This window comes from Bubalus kerabau, chromosome 10, assembly GCF_029407905.1.
Source record: "Bubalus kerabau isolate K-KA32 ecotype Philippines breed swamp buffalo chromosome 10, PCC_UOA_SB_1v2, whole genome shotgun sequence".
Classification (NCBI taxonomy): Eukaryota; Metazoa; Chordata; class Mammalia; order Artiodactyla; family Bovidae; genus Bubalus; species Bubalus kerabau.
In genome coordinates this window covers 86,205,373-86,219,192 of record NC_073633.1, presented here as the reverse complement: position 1 = coordinate 86,219,192, position 13,820 = coordinate 86,205,373, and the positions used below count along the sequence as shown (strand labels likewise).

At 49.6% G+C, this 13,820-nt stretch overlaps 1 protein-coding gene across 1 annotated transcript in view; it reads right to left on the bottom strand.

Moving 5' to 3' along the window:
- PLEKHD1 (pleckstrin homology and coiled-coil domain containing D1) overlaps positions 1-1,544 on the bottom strand; it is a 32,227-nt gene extending 30,683 nt beyond the window's left edge. Inside the window, exon 1 of the mRNA XM_055538446.1 lies at positions 1,149-1,544. Within this exon, the coding sequence (XP_055394421.1) occupies positions 1,149-1,297 (149 nt within the window). The 5' untranslated portion in view covers positions 1,298-1,544. The remainder of the gene's footprint in view (positions 1-1,148) is intronic.
- Between the last annotated feature and the right edge of the window lie 12,276 nt (positions 1,545-13,820).

The following is a 13,820-nucleotide window of genomic DNA, read 5'->3' as shown; positions in this document are numbered from 1 at the left end:
CTGAAACCAGCATTGGGAGATTCCTGCAAGTTCAGGGCTGTGAACTCCCCCTTCCTCCAATACCTTCCAGGCTCAGTTATGAGTAGCTACCAGCCTCTGAGGAGTGGCCTTGGAGCTGGGACCTGGAAGCTGATGCTGAAGACCCAGGCTGCTTTGACCTTACCCACCACCCCTTCCACAGGATCAGTCCTTCTGACAGGACCCATCCATGCTCAGTCCTGCCCCATCTCCCTTCCCCCAACCCCCAAGAGTCCCGCCTTTCTGTTCCACCTTCTCTGCCTGAAGCACTGGAGTCTCTCTTCTGTAGGCCCAGTTTAAAGACACACATGAGTGCATGTGCGTGCTAAGTTGCTTCAGTCCTTTCCAACTCTTTGTGACCCCAAGGACTGTAGCCTGCTAGGCTCCTCTATCCATGGGATTTCCCAGCTAAGAAAACTAGAGTTGGTTGCCATGCCCTCCTCCAGGGGATCCTCCCAACCCAGGGATCCAACGCAGTCTCTTAAATCTCCTGCGTTGGCAGGCAGGTTCTTTACAACTAAAGAAGCCTGGGAAGCCCCAGTTCCCAATAAGACTCCTCCAGGGGTGGACCCAGACTCTCCCAGGCCCTTCTTCTCTCCCCTGGCCAGTGCCTTTCAGAAGCTCCCTCCCTGCATGTACCCGGTTGTTGGGCGTAGGTGGAAGTGGGGGTGGAAGGGAGGACACCCATGCCCCACCTCTACGCCCACTTCTAGAAGCCTGGGGCAGAGGGATATGAATATGATGGAATTGGGGGCGGGGTCCCAGGGAGGCTGTTTGGCTGAAGACAGGGCTTCTTTCTCCGCTGCAGAGTACGGCCCAATCTGACCCAACTGGACTCCAACCACGGCCACGATCTCTTCTGCTCGCGCCCACTCTCCCCAACCCGACTTAGATCCATTCCACAGAGAACTCAGCGGCCCCACCCCAGCTCGACCAGCCTCGGGCAGGGATGACCCGGTCCGGGGTTGGGATCCACATCTTCCAGGAGAAGCCAGCGAAGAGCGAAACGGGGCGAGGCCAAGGTCACAAGGAAGGCAGGCGCAGGACGGCAGTGAGGGGTTCGGTAGGGGGTCCTTAGGCCCTGGTTCCCTCCCCAGGTGGTCCTCACTTGGCGCGGGAGGGGCACTCACCGCCGGGACCACTTGGCCGACGGCCTCCCGAAAGACCGCTTCCACAGCACACCATAGAGCTGCACCTTGGTGCTGATGTCTAGCGCGTCCGAGTCAGCCTGCTCCAGAGACGGCGAGGGCGACACCGAGTTGGACTTGGACGTGAACATCCTGCCTCGGCGGGGCTACCCGCGGCCGGGCCCACCCGCTCCCCGGGGCCGGGAGGGACGCGGGGCTCTGGGCGAGGGCGGGCTCGGCGCGAGGCTGCGGGGAGGCGACGTCGGCGGGCGCCGTCCGGGCGAGTCCCAGCCGGCGGAGACGCGGAGCGGCGCGGGCCGGGAGCTGCGGCATTCAAGTGCGCGGGTCCCGGAACGCGGCTGCTAGGGACGAGGGGGCGCTCAGCCTGCGGCTCGGGCTCCAGGCTGCGACGGGCCCGGCGGGGAGGAAGGCTCAGCCTCCAGTCAACAGCATCACCCCCCTCTCCCTGCGACAGCCCCAATTCTGGTGGCCCCGATTGGCTGGGAGGGGCAGGTGAGCTGGCTGGAGGCCGGCCGCGAGCGCCAATCAGTGCGGGCGCCGGCGGGAGGGCCGGGCTCCGTGCGTCCGGAAGGTCCCGGCGGGTAGCCTGGCCCCGGGACCCAGCCCAGCTCCCCACCCCCGCCCCGCGGGCCCATTTCTCCCCTGGGTTCCTTCTCGCGCGGGGAGCCTACATCGAAACCGGGGACACGTCTGCTTTGTGACGGGCTTGGAGTCACTCCTGCAGATCCTTAAACTCGTTTTGGATGCGGGAGAGCAGACGATTGGGCTTGGAGTCCCATCTCAGTCCTTACAAGGCTCGGGGAAGCGGCAGTGAGCCTTAGTTTTCTCTCCTTTAGAGCGTAGACCCCTTACCTCCTCGGGCAGGGCAGGGAGCCAGGTGAGACTTCGGCCGGTGCCCGAGCTTCCGCCGGGAAAGGAGACTCCATCGCTGCTGGCAGCCCCTCCCCGCCCGGCTCAGGTGGGTCTCACTTTGCACCACCGCTGCCGCGATCCGGATCAGATTTCCCTTCCCAGAACTTGGCTGCCGGCGTCGGAATTTGGCACTCAGTGCCAATCCCGAACGGTCCGTGCCGCTGGTGTCCGTGATTTATCTGCGCGCCTGGCCCATGCTCCCTGGGGCCTGGCGCTCCATCCACTTCCGCTCCTCTCGGCGGCTCTAGGTGATCGTCTCACTTTGAGACGAGGGCAGACGCCTGTCCAAACCCTGGGGACCGCCCGCGGAGAGAGTCTGTTAGCACCGCCGCCTATGGGCAAAGCTCCAAACGCAGGGAAGCGAATCTGCGTGGTGAGAGGCAGCCAGCTGAACCAGGCTGCAGTCTCCCTACCCCTGGCCGGGGTGCCGCAGCCATCTCTGGGCAGGCAGGTTTCTTCTGAGCGCTTGGGAAAACTCTCCTCCTCAGGGGTTCCTGATGCCTCACATGTAAGATAAATAAGTCCGATTGGAACAGAGGTTTGCAAATAGGTAGTTGTTTAGTCACTAAGTCATGTGTCAGACTCTTTGAGACCCCATGGACTGCTGCAGGCCAGGCTTCCCTGTCCATCATCATCTCGTGGAGTTTGCTCAAACTCAGTCCATCCAGTTGGAGATGCCATCCTACCTTCTCATCCTCTGTCTTCCCCTTCTCCTCTTGCCCTCAGTCTTTCCCAGCTTCAGGGTCTTTTCCAGTGAGTCCGCTCTTCGAATCAGGTGGCCAAAGTATTGGAGCTTCAGCTTCAGCATCAGTCTTTCCAATGAGTATTCAGGATTGATTTCCTTTAGGATTGACTGGTTTGATCTCCTTGCTGTCCAAGAGACTCTCAAGAGTCTTCTCCAGCACTGCAAATAGGTAACCTGAGTGTCAAATCACTTTATAGATAAACTTTATTAATTTGCCAAAGTAAAAAGTAAAAACTTGAGGTATAATTAAAGTATGACAAAACGTACCGATCTTAAGTGTTTGATGAAGTTTATTTGATGAATGTATACACAGAGTCAGCGACTGAACTGAACTGATACACAGTCACCACTACCCAAAGCAAGACGCAGTGCATTTCCATCACCCCAGAAGTTTCCCTCATGCTCATGCTTACTCAACGTCCCCTCCTCACTCCCTCCTAGGCGAGCCACTTTCTGACTCTTATCAACTTTTACAAGCCTTTGTAAAAGTTTATATTGTAATACCTAAAATGGCATTCTCTACAGAACAACTGTCCTGTTGTCTTTCAACCTGCCCACTTCTCTCACTGTTAACCTGCTTGACTTCTCCCTGTAGGCATTTGAATTTATGATCCTCACTCAGTGCTCCTCCAAGGCCTTCCCAGATCTACATATTATGAGTCTAGTTAAGAAAAGTGAAAGTGAAGTCGCTCAGTCATGTCTGACTCTTTGTGACCCCATGAACTATAGCCTACCAGGTTCCTCCATCCATGGGATTTTCCAGGCGAGAATACTGGAGTGGGTTTCCATTTCCTTCTCCAGGTGATCTTCCCAACCCAGAGATTGAACCCGGGTCTCCTGCATTGTAGGCAGACACTTTACCATCTGAGCCACATAGTTAAGAAGGAGCTTAACAAATGCCTTCTCCACCCTGGCACCTTTCCCCTAACCAAGTCCTGGGGTCCTAAGCCCAGGCAGCATCCCCTTGTTTCTCCCTGTCCAAAGGGGCCAATTTGAATTCCCCTCTTGGCTCATGTTGCCCTGCAGAACATCTTAGGCTCAGCTATAACACAGGGTCCAGGGCCAGAGTCCATCAGAAGGAAAGAGACAGGACTAGGAAGATGATGAGAGCCCTCAGAGCAGATACAAAGTAGACATTTCACACATTGGGGGGTTATTTTGGGCACATGCTTTAATGCTTGGAAAACTTCCTACTTTAGGAGTTCTGTTTTTTCCAGATGGGAGCCCGAAAACTTGTGTTGGAAGTTTGTGGTGTGGAGTTCACTGGTCAGGGGCATCAGGGCAGGACTCTGAGTGGCAGGTGACAAACACGAGGAGAGAGCATACACAGCCATCAGCTTTCCATGAGCGAATACCAGAGGCATCTGTCTGGCTTTGGGCGAAAGCTGGGGCTGCAGGGTTGTGTTCCCAACTGCAGCTCCTAGCAGCCTTTGGCTGCAGGGGCAGTCACAGGCAGGTGGGCTCCTGGCGGCACCCACATGGCAGCATCAACAGCCTGCCCATCCGGCTGCTTCTGCAGCTGTGGGAGAAAGGCAGGATGCCTGGAATCCTCTTTGAGGAAGTCCTTCCCAAGAAGGGCTGGGTGAGCCCAGATGGCTCCTGGGAAAGCACCATCTTTGTTCCATTTCTTCAGTGGAAGAAATAGAGCACAAGTTTATTCAGTGGCAAGGAGAAAGCAATCTTTGCCTCTTCTCTCTGCATACAGGACATCTGAATAGACCTTAGCTAATGATAGTCAGGGAGAGGTGGAAAGACCTCCACGAGGCAAGCAGCGTGAGTGTGATGGTCCACTAGGTACTAAATGGCTTCCACTTCCCTCAACTAACGGGTCCAGATCAAGCCAAGCCAGGCTTGTTAGAAGCCGTTTCTACTTCCATCGTGTTCTCTGCTCCAGCTGGTGGGAGTGCAGGATGTCTGGCAGATAGTTTAGCAGAAGACACAACAAGCGGGGTGCCAGTCCACTGCCCCAGCCCGAGTGTGGGCCAGGGCTGTCCAATCTTATCAGAAAGTAAGTCAGGGTGGAAACTCAGGGTCCTGGTGCACTGCAGACTCACACACAGAGCTGATGTTTTGAATATATGATTTACGTCGTATTTATTTCATTTCATGTTTGAAACATCCCCAATGAGGTGTGTTACTTTTAGTTTTCCAGATGAGAAAAATGAAGTTCAAAACAGTTGTCTACCTAAGATCACCAAGCAATTCATTTCCTGGAACATGGTAGGCACTCAAATGTGTGCTGAATAAAGGAAAGTGGCAGGATTTGGTTTGAATCCTAAGTCCATACTTGTCACACTGCAGCACGCTGCTGCGTAAGGTGCCATCTGGAGAAATCCGGACCTTTCTTTCAGTCTTTCCCCTTTTTTCCAGTAGCTTTTCTCAATTGTCAACTCACTTAAAGTTCCAGGTTCCTACAGTATTGAAGGTAAAAGTCCACTTGCACTATAAAACTCCAGCCTTTCAGCTGTGTTCAGGAATAGATTCCTAATAATAAACACACATTTTATTTTTCTTATTGTTTTTATTTTTTGCCAGCTTTCCTGAGATATGGTTTACAAATGAAAATTGTATACCTTTAGTACGTGTGTGTTCTAAGTCGCTTCAGTTGTGTCCGACTTTTTGCAGCCCTGTGGACTGCAGCACACCAGGCTTCCCTGTTCTTCACTACCTCCCAGAGTTTGCTCAAACTCATTTCCATTGAGTCAGTGATGCCATCCAACCTTCTCATCTTCTGTTGCCCCCTTTTCCCCCTACCCTCATTCTTTCCCAGCATCAGGGTTTTTTCCAATGAGTTGGCTCTTCACATTAGGTGACCAAATTATTGGAGCTTCAGCTTTAGCATCAGTCACTCCAATGAATATTCAGGGTTGGTTTCCTTTAGGATTGACTGGTTTGATCTCCTTGCAGTCCAAGGGATTCTCAAGAGTCTTCTCCAGCACCACAGTTTGAAAGCATCATTTCTTTGGCGCTCAGCCTTCTTCTTTACGGTCCAGCTCTCACATCCATACATGACTACTGGAAAAACTATAGCTTTGACTAGACAGGTCTTTGTCGGCAAAGTAATGTCTCTGCTTTTTAATACACTGTCTAGGTTTGTCATAGCTTTTCTTTCAAGGGGCAAGTGTCTTTTAATTTCATGGCTGCAGTCACCATTTACAGTAATTTTGGAGCCCAAGAAAATAAAGTCTCTCACTGTTTCCATTGTTTCCCCATCTATTTGCATTAAGTGATGGGACTGGATGCCATGATCTTAGTTTTTTCATGTTGTTTTAAGTCAGTTTTTTTCACTCTCCTCTTTCACCTTCATCAAAAGTCTCTTTAGTTCCTCTTCGCTTTCTGACATTAGGGTGGCGTCATCTGCATATCTGAGGTTATTGATATTTCTCCTGGTAATCTTGATTCCACCTGTGCTTCATCCAGCCCAGCATTTCGCATGATATACTCTGTGCACGAGTGGAGTTACCCCGTGCCCGAGGGCAGGGGCAGCGGCTGAGGGGACCTACCCCCACTTCCGAGGTAAGGAGAAGTGGCTGTGCTTTGCTGGAGCAGCTGTGAAGAGAGACCCCACGTCCAAGGTAAGAGAAACCCAAGTAAGACAGTAGGCACTGAGAGAGGGAATCAGGGGCAGACAGACTGAAACCATAATCACAGAAAACTAGCCAATCTAATCACACTAGGACCACAGCCTTGTCTAACTCAATGAAACTAAGCCATGCTGTGGGGCCACCCAAGATGGCCGGGTCATGGGAGAGAGGTCTGACAGAATGTGGTCCACTGGAGAAGGGAATGGCAAACCACTCCAGTATTCTTGCCTTGAGAATCCCATGAACAGTATGAAAAGGCAAAAAGATAGGACACTGAAAGATGAACTCCCCAGGTTGGTAGGTGCCCAATATGCTACTGGAGATCAGTGGAGAAATAACTTCAGAAAGAATGAAGGGATGGAGCAAAAGCAAAAACAATACCCAGCTGTGGATGTGACTGGTGATGGAAGCACGGTGCAATGCTGTAAGAGCAATATTGCATAGAAACCTGGAATGTTAGGTCCATGAATCAAGACAAACTGGAAGTGGTCAAACAGGAGATGACAAGAGTGAACATTGACATTCTAGGAATCAGTGAACTAAGATGGACTGGAATGGGTGAATTTAACTCAGATGACCATTATACCTACTAATGTGGGCAGGAATCCCTCAGAAGAAATGGAGTAGCCATCATAGTCAACAAAAGAGTCTGAAATGCAGTTCTTGGATGCAGTCTCAAAAATTACAGAATGATCTCTGTTCGTTGCCAAGGCAAACCATTCAATATCACGGTAATCCAAGTCTATGCCCCAACCAGTAATGCTGAAGGAGCTGAAGTTGAACAGTTCTATGAAGACCTACAAGACCTTCTAGAACTAACATCCAAAAAAGATGTCCTTTTCATTATAGGGGACTGTAATGCAAAAGTAGGAAGTCAACAAACACCTGGAGTAACAGGCAAATTTGGCCTTGGAATACGGAATGAAGCAGGGCAAAGGTTGATAGAGTTCTGCCAAGAGAATGCACTGGTCATAGCAAACACCCTTTTCCAACAACACAAGAGAAGACTCCATACATGGACATCACCAGATGGTCGACACCGAAATCAGACTGATTATATTCTTTGCAGCCAAAGGTGGAGAAGCTCTATACAGTCAGCAAAAACAAGACTGGGAGCTGACTGTGGCTCAGATCATGAACTTCTTATTACCAAATTCAGACTGAAATTGAAGAAAGTGGAGAAAACCACTAGACCATTCAGGTATGACCTAAATCAAATCCCTTATGACTATACAGTGGAAGTGAGAAATAGATTTAAGAGACTAGATCTGATAGACAGAGTGCCTGATGAACTATGGATGGAGGCTCACAACATTGTACAGGAGACAGGAATCAAGACCATCCCCAAGAAAAAGAAATGCAAAAAAGCAAAATGGCTGTCTGAGGAGGCCTTACAAATAGCTGTGAAAAGAAGGGAAGTGAAAAGCAAAGGCGAAAAGGAAAGATATACCCATTTGAATGCAGAGTTCCAAAGAATAGCAAGGAGAGATAAGAAAGCCTTCCTCAGTGATCAATGCAAAGAAATAGAGGAAAACGATAGAATGGGAAAGACTAGAGATCTCTTCAAGAAAATGACAGATACCAAGGGAACATTTCATGCAAAGATGGGCTCTATAAAGGACAGAAATGGTATGGACCTAACAGAAGCAGAGATATTAAGAAGAGGTGGCAAGAATACACAGAAGAACTGTACAAAAAAGATCTTCAAGACCCAGATAATCACAATGGTGTGATCACTGACCTAGAGCCAGACATCCTGGAATGTGAAGTCAAGTGGGCCTTAGAAAGCATCACTACGAACAAAGCTAGTGGAGGTGATGGAATTCCAGTGGAGCTATTTCAAATCCTGAAAGATGATGCTGTGAAAGTGCTGCACTCAATATGCCAGCAAATTTGGAAAACTCAGCAGTGGACACAGGACTGGAAAAGGTCAGTTTTCATTCCAATCCCAAAGAAAGGCAATGCCAAAGAATGCTCAAACTACCACACAATTGCACTCATCTCACACGCTAGTAAAGTAATGCTCAAAATTCTCCAAGCCAGGCTTCAGCAATACGTGAACCGTGAACTTTCAGATGTTCAAGCTGGTTTTAGAAAAGGCAGAGGAACGAGATCAAATTGCCAACATCTGCTGGATCATGAAAAAGGCAAGAAAGTTCCAGAAAAGCATCTATTTCTGCTTTATTGACTGTGCCAAAGCCTTTGACTGTGTGTATCACAATAAACTTGAAAATTCTTCAAGAGATGGGAATACCAGACCACCTGATCTGCCTCTTGAGAAACCTATATGCAGGTCAGGAAGCAATAGTTAGAACTGGACATGGAACAACAGACTGGTTCCAAATAGGAAAAGGAGTGCGTCAAGGCTGTGTATTGTCACACTGCTTATTTAACTTATATGCAGAGTACACCATGAGAAACGCTGGGCTAGAAGAAGCACAAGCTGGAATCAAGATTGCCGGGAGAAGTATCAATAACCTCAAATATGCAAATGACACCACCCTTATGGCAGAAAGTGAAGAAGAACTAAAGAGCCTCTTGATGAAAGGGAAAGAGGAGAGTGAAAAAGTTGGTAAATCTCAACATTCAGAAAACGCAGATCATGGCATCTGGTCCCATCACTTCATGGCAAATAGATGGGGAAACAGACACAGTGTCAGACTTTATCTTTCTGGGCTCCAAAATCACTGCTGAGGGTGACTGCAGCCATGAAATTAAAAGACGCTTACTCCTTGGAAGGAAAGTTATGACCAACCTATACAGCATATTAAAAACCAGAGAGATTACTTTGCCAACAAAGATTACTTTGTCCGTCTAGTCAAGGCTGTGGTTTTTCCAGTGGTCATGTATGGATGTGAGAGTTGGACTATAAATAAAGCTGAGCAGCAAAGAACTGATGCTTTTGAACAGTGGTGTTGGAGAAGACTCTTGAGAGTCCCTTGGACTGCAAGGAGATCCAACAAAGTCCATCCTAAAGGAGATCAGTCCTGGGTGTTCATTGGAGGGACTGATGCTGAAGCTGAAACTCCAGTACTTTGGCCACCTGATGCGAAGAGCTGACTCATTTGTAAAGACCCTGATGCTGGGAAAGATTGAGGGCAGAAGGAGAAGGGGACAACAGAGGATGAGATGGTTGGATCTCATCGGCATCACCGACTCCATGGACATGGGTTTGGATGGAGTCTGGCAGTTGGTGATGGACAGGGAGGCCTGGCATGCTGCGGTTCATGGGGTCGCAAAGAGTCAGACACGACTGAGCAACTGAAGTGAACTGACTGCATATAAGTTAAATAAACAGGGTGACGATATACAACCTTGATGTACTCCTTTCCCAATTTTGAGCCAGTCTGTTGTTCCATGTCTGGTTCTGTTGCTTCTTGACCTGCATACAGGTTTCTCAGGAGGCAGGTTAGGTGGTCTGGTATTCCCATCTCTTCAAGAATTTTCCATAGTTTGTGGTGCTCTACACAGTCTAAGGCTTTAGCTTAAAGAAGCAGAAATAGATGTTTTCAACTCCACAGATAGGTGAAACATACAGCATTAATCTTTCTGTGTCTGGGTTATTTCACTTAGTGTAATGTCCTCCAGGTTTACCCGCATTTGTTGCAATGACAGGTTTTATGGTGAAATAATATTCCAATGTGTGTGTGCACGTGCGCGCGTATGAAATGTTCTTTCCCATTCATCCATCAGTGGACCCTTTCAGTTGTTTCCATGGTTGGCTTTCGCGAATAATGCTGCAAAGAACATGAGAATGCAGAGAGCCCTTTAACACACTGATTTCATTCTCTTTGGATATAGATACCAGGCGTGGGATTTCTGGATCATATGGTAGTTCTATTTTTAATTGTTTGAGGAACCCTCATACTGATTTCCATAGCGGCTGTAGCAATTTACATTTCCACCAACAGTGCACAAGGGTTCCCTTTTCTCCACAACCTCACCAATATTTATCTCTTGTCTTAATGAGAATAGCCATCCTCATAGGTGTGAAATGCTATCTCATTGTGGTTTGGATTTGCATTTCCCTGCTGATTAGTAATGCCGAACACCTTTTCATGTACCTGTTGGCCATTTGTATTTCTTCCTTGGAAACATGTCTACTCAGGTCCCTTGCCCGTTTTTTTCATCAGGTTGCTTCTTTGCTATTAAGTTGATTGAGTTCCTTACATATTTTGGATGTTAACCCCTTATCAGATAAATGGTTGGTGAATATTTTCTCCCATTTCATAGATTATTTTCATTTTGTTGATTCCTTTACTGCGAAAATAAACAGACATTTTCATAATGTTGCTTTTACCTATAGTCTGCAGGCTCATGTGGTAGTCACCATTCTTCCGTGAAGCAGGAATTAGCATGTCTGTTGTATATGCCCAGCCCACGGTAAGTAAATGTGTGAGTACCAACAGGGATCCAGCTCTCTGATCTTATGCTTCAGCCAGAGTGAGTCAGACACAGAGGCATTCTTAACCCACTCCGGCCAGAGATGGGTAGGAAGACATTCTCAGGCAGGACACAGTGACAAGGGTCTCCCTGGACTGTCACAGCCTGATTGGGCATCCAAAGCTCCCAGCAACCTGGGCAAAAGTGGCTCTTCCCATAGTGCCATCTCCACAGCCCCTAGCCCTCCCCGGCCCCACCCTCAGGCAGGCGGCCAGGCTGGTGCTGAGCGAAGGACGCAGGGACGCTCCTCTTCAAGTTCCCTGAGCTCTCCTGGCTCCCATGTCAGTCTGACGCCTGGGCCCAGCAAGAGTGTCCTTAGAGGGCCAGGAAGCAGAAGAAAGAGGAAGATCTGGGCTCCAGGCCAGGCCCTGCCGTAGTGCCGAATCTCTTCCGTAGACATCTTTTCCTCCTCCAATCCTAATTCCATCATTCAGGCTCCTGTCCTGGTTTCTGCAGGGTATGGCACTAATTCAGCTGAAACTGCACTCTCCTCTTGGTTGCAGTGAACGTTTGCCCATCCTTCCATCCTAGCACCTGTCTGTCTGCCTTGTTGGGAGTTTTTCTTTTCCCTTCCAGACTGTGAGCTCCTGGAAGCAGAGTCCAGGGCATGCAGTAGGCGCTCAGCAAATGCTTGCTGAACAGATTCTTCTTTACTTGGCCCCTGTTCTGGTGCTTCAGATTCTTGTTTCAATTTGCCAACTGAATGGAGACTGACTTCTCAGGCCCTCCACTGTCCCTCATCTATAAAACAGAATCTGTGGGGAGGCGTGAAAGCAATCTTTAGATGGATGGCAGACTTGTCAACTGCTTTTGGCATTAGGAAGGGTTAATTCCAGGTTCTGCCATTAGGTGTGTGACCAAGGACAATCCCTGGACTTCTCTGGGCTTCTCAACTTGCACTGTATAGTCATCTTCCACTTGGACTATGCAGTAGCCTTTTCAAATGACTCCCCACCTACAGCAGGGAGTCCTGGCTCGCCACCCTCACTCACGTGATCTTCTCAAGACTCAAAGGTTCATGTAAGCTTCTTGTTTAAAACCCTTGACTGGGTCTCCATTCCTTCAGCTCCAGTTCCCCATTTCTGACCTTTGACAACACACTCCTCAATCTGGTCCTGACTTATTGTCAGGGCTTAACCCCGTCACCTTATCGCACCTTCTCTGCTTTGGTTGCACTGATTCTAATATTTCAAGGAGCTACCACGCTCTTTCATGTCTTCTTTTCACTTTCCTGGAATTCTCTTAGTCTGGAATACTTTTTGTATCTTCCGCAAATCCTACTTCAAGATTCAGCTCAAATGACTCTTCTTTTGTGAAGTTGATTCTGATGGCATCCCTTCTGGGGATTAAAGCACTTCTTTTTATAGAATTGTATTCCATTTTGACTAATTTCTCATGACCAGCGTAGGTCTCAGACTCTTATACTAGTTGCAGGGCTTGACTGCCCACATGGGAACCTAAGAGGAAGGGGCTGGAGGGGTGGAGGAAAGAAGAGGTGGAGGCTGGAGGCTTTCGGGAGACAGCGATAGCACAGGAAGATGATGAGACATTTCCTGATCCCAGGCAACCAAGTGTAAGATCAACGCCTGCAGCTGAAAGACGAAGGGGACGGGGAGAGCACGTGTGGGCAGAGACCCACTGCCCCGTCCCCAGGCAAACCCCCATTCTAGACGTCTTGAGACAGGAAGTCCCTTGCATTATAGTTCAGTTCTCATTAGCAAGGTCACCCTCTTGCTAGCTAGGCTTCTGCCGTCTCTATCCAACAACTGCTCACATCTGAGGTTGTCAGTGTGTATTTCTGGGGGTGGCCAAGGACCTCCTAACCCGCCAGCCTTGTCACAGCACTGACGCAGGTTCTCAGCATCCAAGGGTGTCACTGAGGACAGCACAACTGCTCAGAAAAACACCAGAGGTAAAAAGGACTTCTCCTGTGCATGATGTGTGGGTTCAAATGTACACATTTAGCTTCTAAGAGCAAAGACAAGCCTTCACTGGGGCATGGGAGATGGGCTAAGTGTGGCCAGAAAGCCCACAGCCATTCACCGTCACAATCTCACATGCTCTCCCAGAAAGTCCGAGGGAGAGCTAGGGTGCAGCTTTCTCCTCTGGAACAGAGTTAACAATCCATGGGGCCAGGTGCTTACAGGCTTGGGTGCCATTGTTGGCTCCGTCCTTACTGTGTTAAAAGACCTTGGGCAAGTTACTTTGCAAAGCTCATGGCTTCATATATCAAGAGGGGCCCTTCCAAGTCAGCATCACGTTATCCTTGGACTATTTCTTTTAGATCCAGTAGCATATTCTTTTCTGGTTTCTCAAAGTATAGAACAAGGGTGAAGGCAGAGAGAGAAGAGGGGAATGTAACGCGGGTTCTATGAATTCTCACATTTCCACCGCCACCGCACCCTCAGCCCCAGGGAAGACCCAATTCACACAGAGGCTGGAGGCATGCAGGAAATGAGAGGTGGAGGGTGGAGGCTTTGGGGAGACAGTGGTGACAGAGGAAGACGGTGGGTACAGCACTTCCAGGCCAGGTCTCTTAGGTAAACGAGAGAGTTGGGGAGGGAGAGCTGGTGGGTAGAAGGAAGATTGGGCACCCCTCCCAGGCTGGGTCAGGTCCTCTGAATGGAACTGACACCCATGTTCAGAGGTGGAATGAGGGGAGTCCTTGGGCCCCAGCCTGGAATGGGGGAGGCAAATAGTCACCAAGCCCCACCTTGAGGTGCCAGGGGAGCCACTAGAGCGCAGAGATCGGGACACTGCGCACTCCCACCTGCACGAGGCACCATGTGGTGACAGGGCTCAGAGCGAGGGCAGCCAGGACTGCACCTGGGAGGGGCCCTGGCGGCAGCGGAGGCAGGAATTACAAGCACCGTGGCTGGGCTCGGTTATCTGTAGGATTTTCAATCTGGAAGCTTTGGAGCCACCGAGGGAGCCAGCACACCAGTTCTCGCCTCCCCCTCCTCCCTCCAG